A 26,788-nucleotide genomic window follows, 5' to 3' on the forward strand; every position below is an offset into this window, starting at 1 on the left:
CCACCGCCGGGGACTACGCTGAGTCGCAAGAAACTACGTCGAATCAACCGGATTCGAGTCGTCGGGGCGCCAGCGAACCGGAAGCCACCCTCCAACCGGAATCGCCGGACCGACCTCGGCACTCAACCGGTTCGCCCAGGAAAAGGTCAACGAACGCAGCGAGAAAGCCACCCGAAGTAGAATAGCCACCCTCCAACTGGCATTGCCGAACTGACCTCGGCATTCCACTGGTCATCTTGGAGAGCAGCAGCAGTATGTCAAAGGTCACGAGAGCGCAGCAGTTAAAGATTAAGATAAAGCTCATGAGAGCGCAGCAGTTATGTTGGAGATAAAGTCAGCGATCTAGCGTGACTAGCTATGCCTGATAACAAGTGAAGTGCATGAGCACAGCCCCCCCGAAGTAGTCGCTTCTAGTGGAATCCGGGGGAAGCAGGCACTGTAGACCTTGGTGGAGGTTAGAGGCGTAGGGTTCAGAGTTCTCTTCTCTGTTCTGAGTCCCTCACGAACTGGCACGCGATGGACGAAATCGGTAGCACTGGTCATGCTTATCGAACGCGTGTCGGGAAGGCAGAAAGGCTTTACCACCAAGTAAAAAAAAAAAAAAAAAAAAACAGACAGACAGACAGACAGACAGACAGACAGACAGACAGACATATATATAGATGTTTATAGTAATAATAGTTTTATGGAATGTGAAAGGTGTAAAGTTGAAAAACTACGATATAAAACCAATAAAGAAACACTGGCTTTTTCACATGCTCGTATAAAACCAGAATGCACCATAACTTATCAAATGTAAAATTAACAAAACCCAAGCGATAACCAAAATTTGTACTACTTACCATACCAGTCAGACTAAGGCCTGAGTAACCTCTGCTGTACATAGTAGTCGTCTCCAATCTGCGAAGGATCCGCAAATCGTCCTCCACTTGATCAACCCACCTAGCTCGCTGCGCACCACGTCTTCTTGTACCGGTCGTCGGATGACCCTCGAGAACCATTTTAGTCGGGTTGCTATCCGACATCCGGTTTTCACGGTGTGGACGATGGTTGGATCTCTCAGAAGCTGATGTAGCTCGTGGTTCATTCGCCTTCTCCAAGTCCCGTCTTCCATCTGCACTCCGCCGTAGATGGTACGCAACATCTTCCGTTCCAAGGGCGCATTGGTCCTCTGTACGTAGGGTCTATGCTTCGTGCCCATAAAGGACTACCGGTCTAATCAGCGTTTTGTAGATAGATAACTTCGTGTGACGGCGAACTTTGTTTGATCGTAGAGTTCTGCGGAGTCCAAAGTAAGCTTGATTTTTTGCCGCAATGCGCCTCTGAATTTCTATGCTGGTGTCGTTGTCGGCGGTCACCAGTGAGCTCAAGTACACGAATTCCTCAACCGCTTCGATTTCATCACCGTCAATAGAAATTCGGGGTGGCGGGCGCGGTGATTTTTCCCCGGAGCCCTTTGCCATCATGTGCTTTGTCTTCGACACATTAATGACTATTCTGATTCGCCTGGCTCCATTCTTCAGTCGGATATACGTTTCCGCCATCGTTTCAAATTTGCGAGCTATAATATCTATATCAACAGCAAAACCAAGCAGCTGAACAGAATTCGTGGAAATCGTTCACTCGTGTTTATCCCCGCTCTCTTTATTACACCCTCTAGCATTGCAACCTTGCCGTAACCCTCTGCGAGTTTTGGAGGGACTCGAGAGTGTCCCTGATACTCGAACTACACCCATCACCCATCAGTAGGTCGGCTCTAGAGGCGACGTCCTGCGCACGTACTCCTAGATCTGTTACCACGCTACCTTCGGTGCTTGCAACGTCGCCATTGAAGTGCTCATCGTAATGCTACCCCCACCACTCGACCACCTCACGCTCTCTCGTGAGTAGATTGTCTCGGCACATGTCGGCTTGTGGCACAAAGCCTCTGCGCGAGCGGTTCAGCTTCTCGTATAACTTCCGTGTTTCCTTAGCACGGTACAGCTCTTCCATCGATTTGCGCCCTCATTTTTCCTGTTGGCGCTTTTTCCTCCGGAAGACTGAATTCTGCCTGTTCCGCGCCTTTCATAGACAGTGCCTCATTCGCTCTCGTACGATGTTGCAGCATTCTCGCCCATGCTGCATTCTTCTCGATTTTTAATTGTTAATATTCGCCATCGCACCAGTCGTGTCTGTGATTCGGAGTCACGAAGCCTAATGCTGCAGCTGAGGTATTATCCGTTGCAAGAAAATAGAGAGCGAAAATGGTGCCAAATTGCTAATAGACCTCCGCTCGTACGTTTAATCGTTATGGTGTCTTTGACAATAAGTGCGCGAATGGGCCAAAGAATACTGCGCCGAAAACACCAACACGATTTACCGTACTGGCGGAGGTATACGAGCACTCGCGCTCAAAAATTTTCGCGCAACGCATAATACTACCTATGGCAGATAGGATGTCTCTCCAGCCAATAGAGTTAATAAACTATAGAGGACGAATGTCGCTGCTGTTCCCTTTGTTCTCGTTCGCAAACATCCCGGCATCTATCTGTCAAACTGCATACTTTTTCACTTTGACCCTTATATCCCTCCCTATCTTCGCCAGTGAGAAATGTTGCGGCGGCGACGCCAGCGACATTCTCCCTCTATAGTTTATTATCTCTATTCTCCAGCCATCTTCAAGTGTAGCTGCGCGAAGCTGCTCTTCCGTTGGTAGGGCCACTGCTAGCTGCTGCGCGTAGTTTTAAGCTATATCTACGTTACGCAACTGCTCGGAGTTTTCCATGAGAAATGTCCTCACCATAACGATCAAGGAGACATTTTGCACTGAATTCAAATTACTGAAGTGATTCCGGTTAATGTTCATATCTAGCATTTACTATCATATCTATCACTGCTTCACTAAGCTTTCAAACTAATCATTGACTTTTTGTTTTTTAATGATTGTTTGCCTCGCGTTTTTGAAGTGATAAAAAACTGTCAATTCTATACGAATATTCGCTTTGGTGGCAGAGAATCATCACTCTGAAATTTCGAGCCATATATCCAACATGGCTGCCGATGCTGATGATGCCGTAAAAAGCCCTAAGCTAAGAAATTTCCATATTCAAAAATATTCGAAAAGTGGTTCAAGCTGTTTCCATTCAGCTTGTAAATGTTACCGTTACTACAAAATATTCGATACTGACTTAACCCACGTGGTAGAATGCGTGGGAAGGATGAAATACGGTCCAAAGCTTTGTAAGAAGATAATGTTTCCAAAAGCAGTTACGTCCTTTCAAAATATAGGATATGTGCAAAGCACGTTGGTCTTGCGATGGACAATCACAAGCAACGATGATATTCCACAATGAATTGCTGCCTTAATCAAATACTTCATCCTAAAGATCCTCATATAATAGATGTTTTTACGTAGCATCAATCAATTATTTCCCAATAGCACGAAAGGAAGCACGGTTCAAGATTGGTCCATCGTCAGGGCATATTTTATCTATTAGCAAATGTTGCCGGAGGTTGTCGGTTGCCGGTAATTGCAAAACGCGACTCACCTCGAAAAACATTTACTACTAACCTAGCTAGTATTTAAACGCGCAGCGTTGAACCGTACTAATCTGATATGCGAAAATGCTATACCTAGAGCTAGGTTGCTTGGATGGTGGCCGAAAAACTCTGTGCTGGTACGATCCATCCGCTGTGTGTGAATTGGCGCGGTACGATCGCTTTTTTGCCGCTTAATTTCTATTTTATAGCGATTGTGAGCTTTTTATGTACCCTACCTACAATTGCGCGCCAACCTTGAACGTTGGAACGAGAGGAACACGCTGCGCTGGCTGACTGACGAAGCCAGGTTCCTTTCAGCTGGGCCGTTTATTTACCTACAAACTTTGGCTGCGCCGTTTTACATGCGCAATGATGATTCTTATATAGATTTTTGTCGATAGAGCTGGTTGTTTAACCCGTAGGCTAGGGGGTTACTTTAAAAACTTTTCGTTTAGCATTGCCCCATCAGTTGGAATAGGTATGATTTTATAAGAAAAGTGATCATTTTCATGTATTATATTACGTCGGACTAGGGGCTAAGTAAAGTGCTAATAGTGTAGAACTTTTTAAAGATCTCCAAAACGTTTTCAAATTTGAGTCATATTCTCTGAGTGGTTGGAAAAACTTTTAAGGCACGTTAGGTGTAGGGTTTCTTATCCTAAGCATCCAAAGAAAATTTACAGATATTCCAGGACCTCCAAAAAACAACCCTGAAATTAAGAACTATTCTTATTATCTATTGGCTCTCCAGTTGTCAGTATTTATCCTACTTTTGTGATCACGGGTAGAACGTAGACTTGCGCAATGCAACGGAATCTACGATGTACATTGAGATTTGTAAAATCCTCAGAACATCCTGAAGTCGGAGAAGACAACGTTTTTAAGAGTCATGTAAATGTTTGTCAAACTCTTCTATCTGAATATATCCATCACTGTTTAAAAGAAATGATAATGCTGAATCTGAATTATGGTTTCAAATTCTTATAATTGGTGTATTTTGAATGTTAATAATATAAACGGCATCAGATAGTTACATAATGACCCGCATAAAACGCCTAAAAGTAGGCAATTTCTTTCAAAATCATAAAACACATGGAAGTTTGGAAATCTCTGAAAAATGATAACAATAAAATAGAAGTAAAATAAGTGTGTACTTAGAATCTGATTAAAAATTTAAAGTGGTGTCATCAGGCACACTCAAATCTGTCCATAATAGCATTTCCTTTGGGAAATCCTTTGGGAAGCTTTTTGGGGGGACCATCATAGTAGTAACCCAGAAATTATTTTTCAGTATGGAAAAATTTACCTCCATGAGTCGATATCGAGTTAAGGAGCATCGACTCATGGAAGTTCGACTGTAATTGAAGGACTTTCTTTGCCTGTCATTGCATGAATTTGTAAATTATGTAGCAAGTACACTATGCCCAGAGAGTCAGGAAAATTTTCCCGACCGGAACGGGAATTGAACCCGCCTTCTCCGTATTGGCAATCCATAGCCTTAACCACTAGGCTAACTGGAGACCCCATGCTCGTAATATGTATGGGGCCGTTCATAAACCACGTAGACTTTTTGGGGGAGAGGGAGGGTTCTGGCTCCATACATTTTTTTTTGTATGGACAAACGTCTACGAGAGGGAGGAGGTCTGAGATGGCCAAATTTTGGTCTACGTGGTTTATGAACAGCCCCTATATATGTCATATCCGTTGTCCAGTGTTAAGTTTCGTTCAGCCTGTACAGCCTGTGGGTGAAGACGATGTCCGTGTCTTTTTTTATGAAGCGAACGTGTAACCACGGGCCCCGGCGTGGCTTGATTTCGGAAATTTTCCAAGTTCTGCAGAAGCATAAAATTGTCAAAGACTTTGTATTAGTTTTGTGTTTTTTGCATCTTAAATGTGTGAGAGAACCCCAGTGGTGTTCTGTCGTGTGGGTAATGTTGCATAAACAAATTGCAAACTAATCTCAAATTCTTGATACTAAGAGTTTATTGAAACTTAACACTTGAGCACCTTAACTTTTCTAAAAATCGAAATGTGCACTGTAAATTTGAAAAAAATGTAAAAAAGTGCAATGTAACATATGTATATCAAAACCTATGAAAGCAATGCAATGTATTTATTTGAAACTTAATCACAAGGGTTCGCAAGCTGAAAAAGTTTAAGAAGATCGGATCTAGCACCATGATAAAAATTGTTTAAATCATGAGTGTTATTATCTACTCGTTTTTGAATTTTTGACAAAAACCTATAGAAACACGAACATATTAACATTTTTTTTAGACCCAAAGAAAATCTCAATTTTTCCAAATACCTTACAAACGAGTAGAGATATCGAAATTCTGAGCATCGTGTATCTTCCCGTCGAAACAAATAAAATGTATAAGAACTTTAGGTCCCTTGAGGGACTACTTAGCCTTGAGATACGGACTTCAAATTTTGATACGATCTTTTTTTTAACTGAAACAATCATTAAATGATTTTTGTATCGTATGGCTATTCACATTTTCAACTTTTGCAAAATAACGTACGGCCTACACTACAGGTGTAATGTGGATAATTAGTTTAGAATTCTAAGATAATAGTCCATTTTACGAGCCGACTTTATGAATGAAGTTTTGACAGGAGCTCGCATCCTAACACGTGAATATCAATATCATTATCATCAATATTGTCACTTCGTAAAATGGCTCATTACATTTTTGAAAATTTGAAGAAAACTTATCACGAAACACAGCCAATCGTAACATGCATGGAAAAATACAAATGACTTCATAGGTTTGTATTAACGCCTGTGAATTTTTACGCCGTTCTGTTTGTACAACTTATGGCTGAAGAAGATTGTGTGTCGTTATTTAAAGGGTTAGAAATATCAGGGGGAACGACACTTGCTTTGCTAACCGAAAAAATCCGCATTTATCCGTTGCTAGCCGCCGTTAACCGCGTCTAACTGCTTCTTAGTTAGCAGCGCTTAACAACGGCTAAGAGTAGATAAATGCGGATTTTCCGGTTAAAAAAGGATATGTCATTCGCCTTGAGAAATATTTATGATAATCGTATTTTTCGTCATGACATTATGTTGCATAGTCATGAAATCATGACGCATAGTCATGATTTCTTAAAGTCGCATGTTTTATCACTTTTTAGTCGTGATTTAAAAAAAACTTGCAAATTTTGGAGATCGTTAAAAATATGATTTTGTAGGTGAAAGCAAAACTGGATATATTTCCTAATTTATTGGTTTTTGATTTTTTTTTTTATTCAATAACGGAGCTTCTTCGAATTTACGGCATTTGAAGACGACGTGCTCCGGTGCCTCTTCTACGTTTCTGCCCTCTGAACAGAGAGGCGAAGGTGAGTGACCAAATCGATGCAGATATATCCTTAAGGAGCCGTACCCGGGCAAGAACTGCGTCAGATGGAAGTTCACCTCTCAATACGAACGCAAACACATTCGGGATGAGCCAGCCTCCATTTTCTGCCACTTAATCAACGAGTCGATTATGTCCATGCTTCTCGCGTTCCTAGTATTCCGTCCTCGGCCAGGGTGATGCAAATGGGTTTCATCCCTACGATAACGCATACTGCCTCCGATGAAATCCTTCGGTAGGCGCTTGCGACCCACATGGCCATGTTGTGTTGAGCGCTGGCCCAGGCCGCTACTCCACACATCAGAGTTGAGGTAGCAACGCTTGCCAGAAGGCGCCTCTTGCTGCTCCTTGCCCGCCGACATTTGACATGATCCTTGCTATCTCGTTGACATTTTTTTTTTTAATTTTTATTTCTGTGTATTTTAACTTAAATGCTAATTCTACACTCATCTCGTTGACAGCCTTTGGCGCCTTTTCGCGTAATCGACATATCCGTTGAAATTTATTCGGTCGTTGACCAGGCGCTTCAGCGCGGGCTGCAATTTCGTGTTCTCCGGCATTCATGTTTATTAGATGAACAGCTTCCCGGTTGTTCACTAGCACTAGAAATCCTCTACATAGAGATGAGCGGAAGTTACATACGTCGATTCGGCAACGCTGTTTGTTTTGTTTACAACAGCTGCCAACACTTGCTACAAAGCTAGATGTTCAAACTTTGTGCGTGACTTCTTTGCGGTTCAAGTTGTTTTGTTTACATTTTCTAATTATGGTAGATTTTTTTTCAAAATTTTGTTGAAATAGCGGAGCAATCGAAGAAATCTGAAATTCATTGCAAAAGTGTTACGCTAATCATATCGGCAGAAGTGAGGCAAGAAGCAGCAATGGAAGTTTTTTCGACAAGTTCAGCAACAAAAGTGTCGTCATAAGCATGAGCTTTTGAAAGCAGAATTAATAAATTTTTATCTTTTTACTAAACATACATATGCCGCCAATATCTCGATATTAAAAATAAATAATTTTAATTTATTTAGTTCCGATTGCAATACCGTTCAAACGACGCCTTCCTACGAACGATAAGCATGTTCATTTGGCTCACACTTTGACAGTTCTCTCTGCACGATTGGCTCACAATGGCCGCCTCCGCAGATCTCTATAATGTAGGATTACTAACTAGCACTACCTCCGTCCTATGATGGGCCAGCTGTAGTTTTGCTGCTGTCATTTACGCTTCAGTGGTATCCAGTGTCTCCACCGTCATTATCGCGAACTCCTCTAGCGTATCCTCAGTTATAGTTAACACGACATTGTAAGCGCATCCAACGATTTCAACCCCAATCTATATTACGTTCCAGAGCGTTAGACCTAGAACGGAACCGTGTGGCGACCCCGCCGTAATCGTCATTTGATTGTTGTTAAAATGTTTTTTTTTCACGGTGCAAAAGTGATTTCCTCCTGTGGATGATTCCTTCTCTGCACTATACACGACTGTCTGGATAACACCGCTGTTGAGACTCTTTTCCGGAATCCGAACTGCCTCCACCTTGAAGAACATTCCATTAATTTTGGCTACCTCAAAGCCGTGATATATCACTTCTTGGATAGAGAAACTACCCACGACCTGTATTTCCACTATCTAAGCTCTGTCCTTTTTCTTCTATTGTTGTGGTCGAGGGAGTTTTACCCGAAGGTCATTCGTCCCTTCTAAGCTCTGTCCGCCACCCAGTTACCGTTTTCAACAGGAACCCAATGCGACTATGCAATGATCGCAACATCACACTTCGTCTATGTTGTCGACTGTTTCACTTTCATTTGAGTTATCTGCAACATCGTTAGCTTGCCTCCGCCTTTTTGTAGAGCTGGGCATTCATAGCCTCCCGACGTATGGCCTTTTTCGTCCTCCGACCAGTCTTGCGAATAATCGCGACCATCACGAGACAATCACTTGAACCGCTTTCTGGAGTCACCCTTCCCAAGGTGATACGAACCAGCAAGCATGTCACGCCTGCAATGACAAACATGTTGTGGGTTCCACCCTTCGCAGCTTTGCAGCGATAGCAGTTGCTGAGTATGCTTCAGGCGGGTTGCGAGAGAATCAATCTCCCTGAGCAACGATGCATAACGGGCAAAGTGAGAGCGTATGCCATAGCCAGGGCGAACTGCGTGGTGCGCTCAATGTGTGCGTTTAAACTGAGCTATGCAAAACGAATAGGATTTATGACGTAGTACCGTGCTTGTGATAATACACATGCATAGTTTTACATGCTGTTGCGCGTGCATCTGCTTGAGGCGACGGAGAGAGTCATGACACTCACATGAGCCGTATCCAAGTCAGGATGATTGTAGCAAAACAAGGGTGACCGGGTGACTATGATGGGATTCTGTCTTTCTGGTGTTAGCGACTGTAGAGAGAGCGAATCAGAAACCGCAGAGACAGGGTGATACAAGCTTGGTGTTTATCAGCTTTTTTGTGACTTGTACGCTGATGCTTCGCGACACTGCCTCCGACATGCAACTGCCCATAATCGCATAGTTGACGTAACCACCATCGACAATGACAGCACTCACAAGCTAATAATTATCAAATGTGCATAATTATGACTAGTTTTATTCAATAGAGCACAAGATCTAATCACTAGCTAGATATCAACGTGAACAAAAATCATAAACTTTTCATTAATTATTGTTAAAATTTCAAAAGTGTGTTGAAAACTACAGTGGCGCTTACGTCAACTATGCGATTATAGGCAGCCCAAAGCATCAGTTTGAACCTGTCTGGGCCCTTGCAGTTTCTGGACTTGTGACCAAACTCCATGCACCTGAAACACCTCTCCATTTGATTGGTAACTCGAGGAGCCCAGTCACAGCAAGCACACCGACCATCCAACTTTGATCTGGCCAGTTTCAGCCACACGCTAAGAAAAAGTTACTCTAAAATGAGTAAGATTCACACAAAACTGAGCTAAACTGGAACAGCTCAAAAAATGAGTAAATTGCATTTCCATCGATAGCGCTGGCCCAAGTACAAAAATCCAACCAATTTAAGCCGTATAATATTCTTCACATCAGCAAGAATATTATACAGCTTAAACTGATGAGATTTTCACACTTGGGCCAGCGCTAGCGCTGGAAAAAAAATTTACTCAATTTTGAGTTGTCCCACTTTAGCTCAGTTTTGTGTGAATTTTCTGACCGTGCAGCTGGCAGTCGGATTGCCGCCGTCTGGGTATCTCCAAACGATTTCCTTATAGGATTGTCTCCGATACTTCCAGGTTGCATTGATAGACCACGTCCTTACCGCCCTCCTCGCAGACTTTTCTTAATGTATTGTTCATAATTGTTATTAAAAATGATAAATACTAGCATAGCAGCATAGCAGGCTCATTCCTTACCACCTTAATTACAAAATGTGAAGTTCCTTCCGGTAAATTTTGACATACCTATACTCAAAATTAAGTGTGTAACGGCTCAGACTGAGCTTCAATCGACGACGCGTCGTTGAAACAAAACCACTAAAACCATTCAAGCTGAGTTGGAGGCCTCCAATGTTTCAAGGTGTCTTGTCTCAGCGCACAAATGAGCCGATCCGTCACAACGTTAATTCATTTGCAACCGCTTTCTGACGTTCTTCTTTTTTTCTACAGCCAAAATGCCAACTCTACTGGAAGCCTTGGAGGAAAAATACGGTTTCGGAGGTCAGAGAGACAAATTGGACGAGGCACTCGTATCGATATTTGTACCCAAGTTGCCGCCTAGGTTGAGGTAAGCCATCATAATGAGTACGTACTATTTCCTGCGAAACATTGAACACCCGTCACCTACTAAACAATATACCAACCAAAGCGATTTATTTCGTGCCGCATGACCTTACAATATCACGAAAAAGAACGACAAAATATCACACTACCCCATCAACCCAACGCCGCTTAACACGAGCGTGAACAGAAAAAAAGTGAAATCATTAGCGACGGACGACTGGTAAAGAATGTGACCCTTCGACGAGGTTTGGCTTGGATCATTTGTACAATCTATTCTAATAGCAGCGGCGTGAACTATACAAAACCGACCACAGCAGATCCACTAACACAATTACCTCGTTCGCGGATCGCGTTTTGGTGGGCAGCCGCGCTAATGATAGGCGGCTCTTATATCATATGGTTTTCGCGTTTTGTTTTGCTCTCGCTGTTTTGAGTGCGGAGGAGACCGTATACCAACCGTGCAATCACGGCAGCAGAGCTCCACACGGGCGGGGGAGTTAACGTGCTATGATCTGTGTTGCATTGTATTGGGTGGATTTTAATTTTGAGCTATGGGTTTTAAATGCTTTGCGGGGGTTACTTTTAAAAAGAAAACATTTAAAGCAGTATATACTGTATGTATTGAGATTGCAATTCAAAAACTTATCTTGATCTTCTTGGTTTTACATTTCTAATAGGATATAGTCTCATATTCAACATATAAATAAGTATTTAATAAGTTCTTAATAAGTCTAGTGCATGATGGCACTCTGTGCCCTGGGCAGCGTAGAAAATTCTTGATTTTAAAAATTATTTATTATTTAATAACTTAACTGGCCTAATAAATGGTCTAGCTAAATTTGTGCATAATCCGCTTGAGAATGTTTCTGCGGAATGCCAAAAAATAAAAAAAAATACCATGATGAATTTTCGAAGAAAACTCCCGAAGAAGTTCAAAGAAAGCGAAATTCCTTCTAGACAAGGATGGGAACACTCACTTGCAAAAAGTTACACTCACTTACAGTTTTCTCCGTTTTCTCAGCTCAAAAGCGTGCAATCAAGAAACGATGTAAGGACGACTTTTGCCTTGTGATTTGGCCTAAAACTTTGCCGAATAGAGCAGGGGTCGCACACGCATACCAAAGTTATGAGGGAGCTCCGAAAGCAAATCTCCACGAGGTGAATGTAAATTACACTCACCTCGTGGAGAGTCCCACAGCTCTGTCACGACTTTAGGATTCGTGTGCGACCCCTACGCAATTCGGAAAAGTTTTGGACCAATCCACAAGGTAAAAGTCGTCCATATATAGTTTTTTTATTGCACGCTTCTGAGCTGAGAAAATAGCAAGTGAGTGTAACTCTTTGAAAGTGAGTGCTCTCATCCCTGCTTCTAGATTATTAATTGATATTAACTGTTCATTATGGGGAGATTTTTACCGAGGTTTATTCATCCCCGTTAGCTTGACGAATATCAATAACACCATCAATGTCACTTAGAGAAATAACCATTCGAGAGTTCCCAAGAAATCTTTTGGAGGAATCATTAAAGATTACGTAAAAGAATCACATGTGAATGAATGTTAAATGACACCGAGAAGAAACCTATCTATGAATTTCAAATGGCACTAATTGAGCATCTCAACGTGTTGCAAGAAATAATTGAGCAGAATCGTACAACATTTCCTAGAGGTATCCCGGAAATATTCTTGGAGGAATTTCAGAGATAACCATTCAGGAATCCCAAAAGTAATTCTGAAGAAATCTCAAAAGAAACCTTGAATCTTACAAAAATATGTACGAACTCTAAGAGTTAACTAAGCGGAATTCATGCATATTCCAGAAATATTTTAGCAGTAATTCCAAAAGATACCCATTGAGTAATCCCAAATGAACATTTGAAAGAATCCCTAGAGATTACCTAGAAGAACACCCTGAGATTTGCTAGATGTATTCCAGAAGAAACTCTTATAGGAATCCCAGTAGGGATTATCTAAGAAACTCCCACAAGAATTTCAGGAGAACGCCAGTTTCGTGAGATTTTGACGCGGTCCTATGTAGTTCTCAATAGTTTGTTTAATAAAAATTCAGGAGTATGCCTTCTCCCAAAATTTGAGCTCATTTGGTTGAAAACTGAGACTGCACAAGCCCTTCAAAGTTTGTATGGGAATTACTATGGGAAAACGATGTTTTCCATTCAATAGACCGTAGCATATCCCCAAGTGCCCTAGGAGTATCAATGGTCAACCAACCCTCTAGGGCACTTGGGGATATGCTACGGTCGATTGAATGGAAAACATCGTTTTCTCATAGTTATTTCTATACAAACTTTGAAGGGCTTGTGCAGTCTCAGTTTTAAACCAAATGAAATCAAATTTTGGGAAAAGACAAACTTTCTCGTTATGAATCGAATAAGCGGTGTGGCGTAAAAACGATTTTTTGAACCACGCTAATGTGTATGTTGTGTGTTTCATGTGTTTTCTGGTAACCCGATAAGAGCACAGCCTATATTGCAGCTTCCTTCGTGAGTCCCAGGATTTCTTCGTTGATTTTTCCGGGTTTTCTTGAAAAATCTTTCAAGATCAATTCAGGGGATTCTTTCAAGGATTTTTCCGGATTCCTTTAGATATATCTCCCGGGATTCCTTCCAGTATTCCTTCATTGATCCTCCTGGGACTCCTTATTTCAGATATTCTTCCGGACATTCTTTAAGAGATTTATCCTGGACTTTTTCAGGGACTCATTCAAGGATTTCTTCTAGGATTCCTCATGGTATTCATTCAAGGGTTTATCCCATGTTATAATTCGGAAACGGCTAAGCAGTCTCGAGTAAATCAAACGATACTATTTTGTTTTGCTTAACGTTTCGACCACTTTTTGGTCTTCTCCAGAGGTAACGATAACATCGATTAACCTCTGTAAAGAACGAACACAAAATTATTGCAACATCGTTATCTATATAAATAAAAATAGAATGGTGTTTGTATGTCACGAATAGGCTCGGAAACGGGACAACGGATCTACACCATTCTTTCAGTGTTACATTAGTGGCTCCGACGTGTTCGTACGAAAAAATATTCAGGGAAATCGACCCGAGAAAGCTTGAAATTCCGTTTTACGGGGCATTTTTCTTCAGTGCTGCATGTCAAAAAACTCAGTAGGCAGGCAGAACGGCGTTTGCCGGGACCGCTAGTCTATCTATCTATCTATCTATATATCTATATATATGAAAATGAGTTTAAAGTCCCTTTGAGGCAACAAAACTCACGAACGGGTGAACCGATTAGGATGACTTATGCAGGGTTTGATGCGTATTCATGGTGGCCGTGTTTATATGCAGAAAAAGTTACGAAAATCTTTTAAAAAGGTATGAAAATTGTGAAAATACTGATTTTTTATAAGCCGGGAACAAATTCAGCATGATCAAAATTAAATCAATCTAGAGTGCGGTGACGTTATGAGCTCAACAGTTGTCAAAACACCACAGCTTGGCAAGATAAAGTTTGCCGGGACAGCATGTATTTCATGTATTCATCGGATACAAACCAGGATTACAGGGCAGTTTTATACATATAGGGTAGTGGAGGTATTTTGGACCGGGCAGGTATTTTGGCCCACCTAGGGAGTTTTATGATATTCATCACATAATCTCTACTAAATCTTGGTAAATTTTTATTGGAACACGTAAAGTATTCAATTATGTGATGACCTTTATTTTGGATGTCAGTTAAATATGCTGTTCAGTATCAAAAATAGAAAAAATGTTTTCTCTTCCAATGAAACGCACGGAAAAGCACCAAAAACAAAGAAGGTGACAAATTTGTAGTCGGCTTCGAAGAGGTATTAAATTTTACAAATAAATATTTATTTCATGTGAATGTAGTTAGGGCCATGTAAGAACTCAAAATAAACTGTTCTTAACCTCGGTGGAGCGATAATATTTACTAAAATGATGGTTTGAGGTATGACCAAAATATGTTCAACATAATCAGATGTAGAGACATATTTTGGACCACCTGTCAGATACATCTCTCCAGTTCCTTTCAAAGGGAGAAAACATTCATGCCAATGTAATGTAATTTGAAAACAGATAAATAGAATAAGTTGGGGCCTCCCGTAATCTGGGTTGTTATACGTTTATTTCACAATGAGATTGTTGTGGGCTTGATTTGTTCTAACAACTTTTCGCCAAGTTATTTCGTTTCGATTCGATTTGTGCACGAACAACTTTTCAACAAGTTGAAGTTTTCAGTTGTTCAGTCATCCAGTTTAGAAAAGTTGTCCTTCTCGGCAATTAGTTGATGACTGAGACAATGTTTTATCTAATGTATGTTTGACAAATTACGTACCATTCAAATTACTTTATTTTGATATGTGTGGAACGCCTTTATATTCAGCAAAATCACTAGACTTTCACACTTCCTATGAAGCGTTACGTAATTTATACATGGTGACTTACGTCATGCAATAATTAATAAATACACGTTTTGCGTAACAATTTTTTATGAAACATCATACACTGAAACCTCCATTTAAGTCGATGCATGGCTGATCGAAAATAATTTTTACCGTACAGGTAATGAATAAATTATACAGTTTTATATTTTTTGACAAATCTCCTTTGTCATGCGAAGTGTTAAAAAAATATGAAAGTCTATAGTTTTGTCATTGCCTGTACGGTAAAAACTATTTTCGATCAGCCATGCATCGACTTAAATGGAGGTTTCAGTGTACTACAATGCGTAAAAACTGGCAATTGCAACAAAATTTCATTGTTTTTACCGTTACGTAATTTTTAAGCGTTCCCTGCATTAAAAAATGAATAGAAAAGATGTAAACTTCACGTAGTTTTAACAATGTTTAAATTTTTGCTGAGGTGGCTTTCATTTCATCAATCAATTGAAGTTTAATTTGGTGGGCCAAAATATGTGCACTTGGTGGTCCAAACTAAAGTCAGGTGGTCCAAAATAGAAGCCCGAGATCCTTCAGGAGTTTTGATATTTCTTGTATTTACTACAACAATTTCGAGTTCTGTTTGGCCTTTTTCGACAGAAAACATGTTGCTCTACGTAATGCCTACTGAAATTATCCATATTTAGAAGTGGGAACCTTCTTTTTTCGCTGAATTGTTCATCTCTAAAGTGTTCTCTTTCTAAAGTGGTCCAAAATACCTCCCTTACACTACTAGCTGTACCCGGCAAACTTTGTCTTGCCTACTGCGTTTTTTGACGTTTCTAGCCAAGACCAAATCCCCGGTCAAAATGTGTGGCAGATCAAGTTTCAAAAACTCTTGATTTTTCCATGTTTTATACCTCATAAACCTTCCTTGGGTGAAAACTAACAGAACAAAACTAAGACGACCAAAATCGGACATTTCGTTCGCAAGTTATGCGTGGTCCCTCGTATGCCACTGCATTTTTATATATAGAAGATTTACTTCAGTTTACATAGACTGGAACAGTAATTGGGGACAAAATTTAGTATGGTAAAATTCTCGGCACATTCGCTTAACACCATCCATAAGAGCTTGAGAATTGTGGTATCCCGCATTTTTAAATATTTTTCGATTTTTTATTCTTTTCCGCGTTTGTGCTTCAAAGTCAACCAATCTTTGGACTTCTTTTTCACTTTTAAGACGGTTGAATTACAATCTTGCAGCATATTTTGTTTAAAAGCAAGATGTAACTGCTCTGGAGCTTCCTTGGAGTGTACACATTTTTATCACTCATATTCACTTTAATCATTTCCATCTTGACCGTAACAAACCACCCGACTAAGCAATTTATAGAATATAAACTTTATACTTCAAAGTGTAACTGTACAAAATTTGATTAATTTCTGTCCACAGGGAAAAAGTTTCAGCCAGTTGTAAATGTTGCAATAATTTCGTGCTCGCCGTATAGAAGACCAAAAAAGTGGTAAAAAATCAACTATCCCATAAGGGCCTGTCCATAAACTACGTTGACTCTTAGGGGAAAGGGGGGGGGGGTCTTGTCTACACTTCATATAAATTTCGAAAATTGTGTATGAACAAAAGTCTACGAGAGGGGAGGAGGGTTCTGAGATGGCCAAAAATAAGTCTACGTAGTTTATGGACAGCGCCTAAAATCGAACGCTCCCAACCCATTAGTTTATCCCATGATTTCTTCCCGCATTTTTCCGGGATTCCGTCCGTAATTTACCCCCGTGAATCCTTTCGGAATCTTTCCCGGGTTTTCTTGAAGGATTCCTCACGGGGCCCACTAATTGTTTACTCTCGGGCTCCTATAGGAATTCCTTCAGGGTATTTTCTGGCAATCCACCAGGGATTCCTTTAGGGATTTCTCCCGGGATTCTCTCATGGTTTATACCCGTTATTGCATCAGAGATTCCTCCAGGATTCTGCCTGAGGTTTCTCCCAGCTTCTTAAAGGGTTTCATCCAGTTCAAACAAGAATTCTTTCAGGAATTCCAAGTAGGATTTTCAGCTTTCCAGCAGATTTTTTCAGCTTTCCTTCGGGATTCATTCAGCAATTTTTTCAGAGATCTTTCACACGATTCCTCCATTGATTCTTCCAGAATTTCCTATAGCGGTTTCTCCCCGGAACCCCAGGATCGGGAATTTCTTCCGCGATTTTTTTTTAGACATTAGTACGACATTCTTTTCATGATATCTCCAAGGATCCATTCGATATTCCTTCTAGGGATTCCTCCAGGAAGCTCTCAGGGACTATTGAGATTTCTTCAGAGATGACTCAAGGGATTTTTCCCGCAATTGGTAGTTTTGGATCATTTATAGGATTTTTTCTATTCATTACACAGCAAAACATTTTTTTTTTGTCTCAAAAGCAAACTCACGAATTCGGTTTCAGATTTGCTCCAGCACATCACAATTTTGAGCTATTCCTTAATTTAAATGATAAACGTCGGAGTCAGTGGCCTAAGATTTGTATGAAACACATAAATTTACGTTTGAGACAGTCCAATAGCTAATTTTTGTTTGGCTGTGCTGTAGAGAGTTTCATATGCTGTTTTTCAAACCCCTCCTGAAGTCCTGAAAGTCTCTAAAATTCTCCTAAAACACGCGAAAACTCCCCCGAAGCCTGCTGAAATTGCCTCCAAATTACCGTTATTCAACTAGATCATTATGCCACTTGAAACTGTCCCATGACCGGACGAGAATTCGCCGTCTCCGAGTTGCTCAGATGTTTTTTTCCGCTAAGCTAAGTGAAGATCCAACAGCAAAATTGCTTCCCCCAAATTAGCTTCATTTACCGTGAGGCTTCTTCCATCAATATATTTTCCGAAGTGGTGGCGGTATGTAAATTGTAGGAAAATTGGAGCTAAAAGCTGTGAATGTCATCGTTTATGGCAACCTTGAACAAGACCGCTATTTCGGTGAATGAGCTGCAGTTTTCGATGTGTTTGGAGATGTATCTTTAAGGCTGTGCTACAGACAACCACACAAGGCAAATGAACCCTGAAAAATTGATGAAGTGTGATGGTCACTGCGTTAGCTTAAATTTGCTCCAGTCCCTTAGTTCAATTAGTATCACCGTTTTTCTCAATATACGCAATAAACGACCAAGGATAATTCACATGAAACCCTACCTAAAACGAAAAATCAAACTTAGTTGATTCTCAAATAAACTTTTCAAATTGACTTGATTTATATTGAAACAATTGTGTGCATTCGAGTTTTTCTTTTCTACATATGAAATTATTTCATTAGTATTTAATTTAACTGTGAACGTATTTCTTTAACTTATATTTTCTCATTCAATAGTGTTCCCGAGTTACTAATTCTAAATGACTGTAACATCGATAAGGCAGGAGAACCAGAAGACTTGCGTCGAAAATGTTGCACCGTCAAAGAACTGGATCTAGCCCAGAACAAACTGGAAAATTGGGAAGAAGTAAGTCTGTTTCAATTTTTCCATTAATTCATGTTTTAGCCCATATCGGTCCTGTCCCTCTCGATTCTCAGGTCTTTGGAATACTATCGCACATGCCCCGTGTCGAATTTGTCAATCTAAGCCTGAACCGGTTGGGAGGGCCCATCGAGTTGTCACCACCTTGTAAAATGGATCGGCTTCGAAGCCTGGTGCTAAACAACACAAAACTGGAGTGGTATGGAGTGGAAACCCTGCTGCGATTGCTCCCGGTTCTGGAAGAACTTCATCTAAGCCTGAATGAATATACCCATGTCTTGATTGATACCATCGTGGACGATGGCTATGAAACCGAGACAACCACCGACGAATCGTGCTGTGATGATACAACCTGCCAACAATGCCAACAAGAAGAGCAAACCCATTCTAGTCGTGGTCAGAAACGTAGTGCATCCGAATGTTCTTTGTATAAGAAAACCGAGGCGCATCCTGGCGTCAAGAAGCTACATCTCACCGGGAATCATATTAGCCAATGGAGTGAAATATGTCGAGTTGGACGGCTGTTTCCGAACCTGGAAGCTTTGGTGTTAGCAGATTGTCCTATTAAGTGAGTATCAAGATGGTCCATGATCTAAGAATGTTTTTGATTTGTTGAATTTTTAAATGTTTGGCAATTTTTAACAAAATAGAGTTGATTACCCATAGAATCATGCACAAAGCTAATGAGATTATGACCCCCTATTAACGTAATTTGATACCCTTCAACAGGTCGCTTTGCCCACCTGAAGACAATAGCGATGAGGAGCACAGCAGTTCAACGTCTTCCCCGCCAACGAAAACGGAAAGTCATGAACATTTCAAGTTTGTATCATTAGCTATACCGTGCCCAATCGATCCATGCAAGGTCGCCTAATTCAATTATTGTTTTTTTTTTGTCCGCAGGAACTTGACGCTGCTGAATTTGAGCAACGCTAAGATCGATTCATGGGACGACATCGATCGGTTAGCGCGGTTTCCTGTGCTAAAAAACCTCCGCGTGCAGGTAATTGTGGTGTACACTGTACATAATGTCCCAGCAATAATAGTGTGCCATTTTATTAATCCATAATCACTTCGATAACTCATGCACAGTGCTGGCCATTGTGGGACAAATGTGATTCGACGGAGCACGAACGGCGACAGCTGCTGATTGCCAGACTGCCCAAGATCAACATTCTCAACGGAGGCGACGTGATCGGTTCGGTAGAGCGCGAGGACGCGGAACGATCCTTCATACGGTATTACCTCGATAAGCCGGAAAGCGATCGACCGGACAGGTAAATTGGAGTGTGTGTGAGTTTGTTAACGGTTCGATGATTGCTTAATTTGTTGATTGATGATTAGATACTTCGAGCTGGTGGCTGTTCATGGTAAATTGGATCCGCTGGTCAACATTGATTTGAGGCCCGAGAGACGTGTGAAGATCACATTCACATACGGAGACACCAGCGAGGAACGATCGGTGGATGTTTATAGGTAGATATTAGACTATTTTGAGTAGAGCAAAAGATGTACATATACCTAAAATAAGCTGATTGTAGTCAATAGAAGCTGAGGTTATCATCAGTTTCGAATATTTTAGCACGTACAGTGTCACAGGCAAGGGTAGCTTGCAAACCCGTAGCTATTCAGCAAGATCATGTGGGTGATCAAGGGTGTCTGGGTTCAACTCCTGGTGGGTTCAACAAAGATGTAAAAGTCACGATATAAAGATTAACCTGGGAGACATTGGGTGGATTGTCGCAACAAAATGCCTCGTCGATTTGGCCGTCTCACAGCCTTATAGCTGGAAATATCAATTCGACCGTGCTCTAAAACTCTCCGTCATTAAATATGAACAGTATTAGTAACCACCATGATGCGATCAAGAGCGACTAAAATAACCAGGTATCTCCATTACATACGTGAAGATTATCGAAACAGCGTTGTCAGTAATAACTGACACTGAGGAAGATTAAAAGTGGTAGTCGAAATACGTATATTTGTCAAAGAATTGTTGAGATGTACAACCACTGCAACCAGAGGTACATGAAATGGAGCCTTGACTGTTTTTTTATCTTGTCCGCTATACAAGGGACTTCACTGTAACTGTCATGATGTTTTGTTATTATTAAAAGAAACCCGCGAGAGTTAATACACGTTTTTATATTTTGTCTGAATTAAATCCGTGTTAATGTTTTTCTTTGGTCCATCCGAAACCAAACCACTTTAGGTTGTGGACCCAGTTCGATTCCGGTAGTGTTACGGACGAAAGTGCTTGGTACGATGGTAGAGGAAGGACAAAGTGAGCGCTACCATTTGGCGCTGTTCGATGGCAGCAATTTCAACGCTTGGAAGTTCCGGATGCAGGTGTTGCTCGAGGAGCACGACCTGCTGGAATGTGTGGAAGTGGAAATTGACGATGTCGACGAACTGAAGGAACTAGGGTAATTGATCCGATCATGGAGGAGTTAAGCACTGGGATCATGTTGAAACCACAATTGTATCGCCCCGAGCAAACTTTTTACATGGATTCAATTGAAAATAATAAAATCCATCCTTAATCTACGGGAAAATAACAAAATATTGCCACTTTGATGTTGTTATGAACATTTTATTCGTTTTTATTTGAAAGAACATTATGTTCCTAATGTTGCGGTATTTGTTCCTAATGTTGCGGTATTTGGTTCCTATTGTTGCGGTATCCCATTGAAATCATATGGGATACCGCAACATTAGGAACACTACCGCAACAATAGGAACACAGCAGCAAACACATTAAGGAAAATTTTTTTTTTAAATAGGGTTTTGGGCAAATCTTAAGCAAACAAATGGTGCAATCTCATAATTTAAGCACTATACATCTATTAAAAATACCTTTTGGTAACATTTCAGTCGAAAAAGTGCTCAATTGCCACTACCGCAACATTAGGTACTACCACAACGATGGGAACAATTACCCTAGCTAGTGATAGTGCGGATGTGAAAGCGGGGAAAACGAAGTTGCGAGAACAGAGGAAGAAAAAGGATCGGAAGTGCAAATCATTAATTATCTCCCGGATCCATGACTCGCAGCTAGAATATGTGCAGGAGAAGAAAAGCCCGAAGGAAGTGTGGGATGCCCTTCGGCGAGTGTTTGAGAGGAAGAGCATTGCCAGTCGAATGCATCTCAAACGGGAAATGTTGAGTTTGCGTTTCGGCAGTGGCACTCTGCAGGAGCATTTCCTGCGCTTCGATCGGCTGGTCAGAGATTATCGGAACACCGGCGCTGCGATGGAGGAAATCGATATCGTGTGCCATCTGTTGCTGACGTTGGGGCCGTCGTACTCAACTGTGGTAACTGCTCTGGAGACTATGCCAGAGGATAATCTCAGTCTCGAATTTGTTAAATGCCGTTTGCTGGACGAGGAGGTTAAGCGCCGCGGAATAGGTGTGGAATCGTTCTCCCAGGACGATGGTGCCGCATTTTCCGGATCAAAGCAACAGTTCAAGAAGAAGATTAAATGCTATGGGTGCAAGAAAGAGGGCCATAAACAAGTGGACTGCCCTGAAAAGAAGTCGTCTCGGAAGCCGCAGCAGAATTCGAAAGCGAATTTCTCGGAAGCAAGTGATAACAGTGTTTGTTTTGTTGGTGTCAGTGGTGGTGTGGAATCGCGGAGTGGCCATCGTGTCCGGTGGTATCTGGATTCCGGCGCATCGGATCATCTGGTCAACGATCGAAAGTTGTTCACGGAGCTTCGGCCACTGGAAGAGCCGGTGGAAATCGCAGTGGCAAAGGATGGCGAAACAATCGTTGCGAAGCACAGTGGCACTGTGAAAGTAGTTTCAGTGATCGGTGATAAAACGATTGATTGCACAATCAAAGAGGTGTTGTACGTACCGAAGCTTCGTTGCAATCTGTTTTCGGTGGTAAAAGTTGAACGTGCTGGGATGAAGATTGTGTTCGAAGCGGGAAAAGTGAAGATATACCGTGACTCCGAAATCGTTGCGTGTGCGGAACGTCGGGATAAACTGTATGAACTGCAATTTCAATCGGTCGGGCATAGTGCGAGTTCTCTGTTGACGTGCGGTCGTGTTCGGAAAGACCTGGAACTGTGGCATCGTCGGTTTGGGCACCTGAGCGATAAAAGCCTTGAAGAGTTGATGAGAAACGATATGGTGTCGGGACTTCCGAGGAAGAACAGTTCGATGAAGAACAATACCGTCGCGTGTGAACCGTGTATTGCCGGAAAGCAAACCAGAAAACCCTTTTCGGTCGGTGAGGGTAGACGTTCGTCACGTGTTCTCGAGCGAGTGCATACGGACGTCTGTGGGCCCGTGACACCAGTTGGGTTGAATGGTGCCAAATATTTCGTAACGTTCGTGGACGATTGGAGCCATTTCACGATGGTTTATCTCATGGAATCCAAGGACCAGGTGCTGGAATACTTCCGGCAATATGAAGCGCTGGCTACCGCCAAGTTTGGAGTGAAGATCGCAACCCTGCGATGCGACAACGGCGGTGAGTACCGTAGTAAAGAATTTGACGTTTCTGTAAGAAAAAGGGAATCCAGGTAGAGTGGACGGTTCCTTACACCCCGGAGCAGAACGGGGTGAGCGAGAGAATGAACCGTACACTGGTTGAGAAGACAAGAGCTATGCTGGAGGATTGTGGTATCGATAAACGTTTCTGGGGTCAAGCAGTGCAGACAGCGGCGTTTTTGACGAACCGAAGTCCGACGAGCGCAGTTGACGTGAAGAAGACACCTTTTGAGCTGTGGGAGTCCAAGAAGCCGGATGTGTCGAAACTTCGGGCGTTCGGGAGCAAGGTGTTTGTTCATCTACCGAAGGAGCACAGGACGAAATTGGACGCGAAGACTTGGAAGGGGATTTTCGTTGGATACTCGCACAACGGATATCGCATTTGGGACCCGGTGAAAAAGCGTATCATCATTGCTCGTGACGTCGATTTTGTTGAAACGGGCGAGTGTTCCGGACGGAATATCGACGGCGGGATTACGGATGACTATTTTCGAGTGAGAAAACCGGAAGATGACCACGAAGAAGCAACGGATGCTGCGGAAGCCGCTGAAGAAGAAAATGATGAGTACTTGAGGCATTCGACATCCGAGGAAGAGGAGTACAACAGTACTGTCGAAGACGATGAAGCTGACGAATCTGGGGATGAACGTACTGGTGAAGGTAGACCACAACGCAAGCGTGCCGCACCAATATGGCACAAGGACTTCGAAATGGAGTGTGCTGGTTTCGCTTTGAACGCAATGAGTTTTGTGGACAATATTCCGAGCACAATTGCTGAGCTGAAGAAGCGCGACGATTGGCCGCAGTGGAAGATTGCGATCGATGAAGAGATGGACTCGTTGAAGCGGAACAACACTTGGACATTGGCGAAGCTTCCCAAAGGACGTTCGGCGGTTACCTGTAAGTGGGTGTTTTCGATCAAACGAGGAGTTGACGGGCAGCCTGACCGGTACAAGGCAAGGCTGGTGGCGAGAGGCTTCAGCCAGAAGCCTGGCTTTGACTACACGGAGACGTACTCGCCTGTAGCGAAGCTGGACACTCTGAGAGCAGTTTTGGCAATTGCTAATCAGGATCGAATGCACATCCACCAAATGGATGTAAAGACTGCATTCCTAAACGGCGAATTGCAGGAAGAGATTTATATGGTGCAGCCTGACGGATTTCAGCAGGGGAAGGAGCTCCCAACTAACAATCACTCATTTAACAGGCACCATTATGACGGATTAATTCAGCATAATGTTGAATAACATTTGAATTATTTTTACGTACAACCTATGTTCGGGTTTTGTTCACACAAATTTGGAGAAGTTATAAAGCATCATGTTGTGCACCAACTTAATTTTTTGTTGTACAAAGCGTTTTACAAATGTACAAGAAAGTTGTTATTAAGCATTGGTAAAAATGACTGAAAATAAATAAAATGCAAAAATGTTGAACTCCCACGAGAGTAATTATTTGCTCTCATGTTGAGAACACCTATTATGAAATAAGAATTACTTATAAAATTACCTTAATCCGGATTAGAACTCGAGACCTGTCGATTGCCAGCCGCATGCCTTCCTATCTGCGCCATCCTAGAGATGGTGAGATGCAGCACCCAAAGCAAAACATAATCTTCCCATGACTCAATAATGATCACTCCTGAACTTGTGTTCAGCAGTGGTGAATTAGCATAGCACGTGGTAATCAACTGAACAACGCCTTATACTTCAACAGCTGTTCAGCCCAAAACACGTGTTTTCCATTCCGATTTCGCTGTCAGTATTTTCATCGCACGGTGAGAAAACTTGTACTGAATGCGGCCAAAAAGTGTTGGTTCTTATTGAAGATATTGTTTCCAGACGAACTAATTGCAATATGAATATGTTTTTATTTTTATTATTCAATATCGATCTTTAAAAATATATGACAATATGTGGTGCGGTATGGTCTTGGACATGGTGCATTTACAGCATCTGTTCAGGTAATCTACTCATGCTGAGTCGAAGATCCGTCAAGCAATTTTTTTATTTATGCTTTTGTCATGGAATCTTGATATTATGTTCAATAAATAGTGCATAAGGTTGTTTATGTATACTTGAAATGTGTCAATTTCTGAATGCTGTTTGATTATCTAGGTGACTGTGGGAACAATATTCAGTAAACACGACAGCACTGAAATGTCAAATGCATCGAATCAAGCGTCTCGTACAATCAAACTGCTGCGGAAGATAAAAATATAATAATCAAGGTACAAGATATCTTGTTACGGACTAATAATAATAAATAAATGCCTCATTTTTACGTTGATTTCATCACTTGGCACTCAATGTTAAGCTACATAATTCTATTCTGTTTTATTTTATGTGATTCGTTTAAAGTTTTGGGTCTTTAATAATTTGGTTGTCTAAACAGTTTTGGCCATGATTTATCTCATAATCCGAACAAAGTTCCGAGTCAAACCAAGAGTCAAACAATGACGGGCTGAAGGCGTTTATTTGACAAGTGAAAAGCACATTGTTCAGGAGCATATGCTTATCGATACATCAGCTTAATAAGATGCAGAGAAATGTTTTGTTAAACTCTTTTGTTAAAGAATCAATGCAAGTCGAATAAATTTCTTGTTAAACTTTTGAAAAGTGTTTTAATTTATCATTGTTGATACCGTTGAGGAAAGTCGAACATTGACTATTTTCTCAATTGAAAAATTATTTCAACAGTTATGTGTTGAGCATAATTTTAGTTCAGCTATCATTACCATTATTAAGCAACAATTCAGTATGCTTGCTTGTTTGTGACTTGCAATTGTTAGTTGGGCTATATTGTCGTCTCAATCGTTCGCTGTATGGATTGAAGCAGTCGTCGAGGGCGTGGAACGATAAATTCCACAAGTTCATCGAGAAACTGGGATTTGTACGAAGTGCCAATGACCAGTGCCTTTACGTCCGAGGAAAAGGTTTGGAGAAAGTGATACTAGTACTTTATGTTGATGATATATTGCTGGCTTGCTCATCAATGAAAGTGCTGGAAACTGTGAAGTGGCTCCTGTCGAGGGAATACGAAATGAAGGACATAGGAGACATTAAACACTTTCTTGGAATGAAAGTTGAGCGGAACCTGAAAGAAGGACGAATGAAGATAAGCCAGCGAAACTATTTGGAGGAGTTGCTGAGGCGTTTTGAGATGTTCGAGTGCAAGCCAATATCGACGCCTATGGAGAACAAGCTACGTCTGCGGAAGGGCGTAGAGGAGCTGAGGACTACGAAACCGTATCGTGAGCTTATCGGTTGTCTGATGTACGCCTCACTAACAACCAGGCCGGATATATCAGCAACAGTTAACTATTTCAGCCAATTTCAAAGCTGTCCGAACGAGGTCCACTGGGTGCAGCTTAAGCGAGTGCTGAGATACATCAAAGGTTCGTTGGAGGTTGGACTGGTATATCAGGTGGATGCAGATGTTCCGGTTTTGATGGTGTACTCCGACGCAGACTGGGCCAATGACTTGGTCGATCGTCGATCGGTCACAGGATGCGTGTTCAAGCTGTTTGGCTGTACAGTTGGCTGGATAACCAGGAAGCAGCAAACAGTTTCTTTGTCATCAACCGAGGCTGAACTGTCTGCGCTGTGCACGGCTGCCTGCCATGCAATCTGGATGATACGTCTACTAGGTGATCTTGGGAAGAAACCTACTGTGCCTGTTCAACTGTTCGAGGACAATCAATCGACCATCAGGATTGCGGAGGATTCTCGTGATTACGGAAGGCTCAAGCATGTGGACACAAA

General features: G+C 41.7%; 1 protein-coding gene across 4 annotated transcripts in view; it reads left to right on the plus strand.

The window, feature by feature from the left end:
* Positions 1-26,788, plus strand: part of LOC109424545 (tubulin-specific chaperone cofactor E-like protein) — a 74,567-nt gene that overhangs the window by 42,166 nt on the left and 5,613 nt on the right. For 3 of the 4 annotated variants that reach the window (XM_062859066.1, XM_062859064.1, XM_062859065.1), the window contains exons 2-8: positions 10,526-10,643; positions 18,380-18,509; positions 18,581-19,092; positions 19,254-19,346; positions 19,428-19,527; positions 19,617-19,801; positions 19,869-20,000. In XM_062859066.1, the coding sequence (XP_062715050.1) occupies positions 10,531-10,643; positions 18,380-18,509; positions 18,581-19,092; positions 19,254-19,346; positions 19,428-19,527; positions 19,617-19,801; positions 19,869-20,000 (1,265 nt within the window). In that variant the 5' untranslated portion in view covers positions 10,526-10,530. Of the gene's footprint in view, positions 1-10,411; positions 10,437-10,525; positions 10,644-18,379; positions 18,510-18,580; positions 19,093-19,253; positions 19,347-19,427; positions 19,528-19,616; positions 19,802-19,868; positions 20,001-26,788 lie in introns of those variants that run through there. The other variant, XM_062859063.1, reaches the window with a different exon arrangement.

Source organism: Aedes albopictus, chromosome 3 (genome assembly GCF_035046485.1).
Source record: "Aedes albopictus strain Foshan chromosome 3, AalbF5, whole genome shotgun sequence".
Lineage (NCBI taxonomy): Eukaryota > Metazoa > Arthropoda > Insecta > Diptera > Culicidae > Aedes > Aedes albopictus.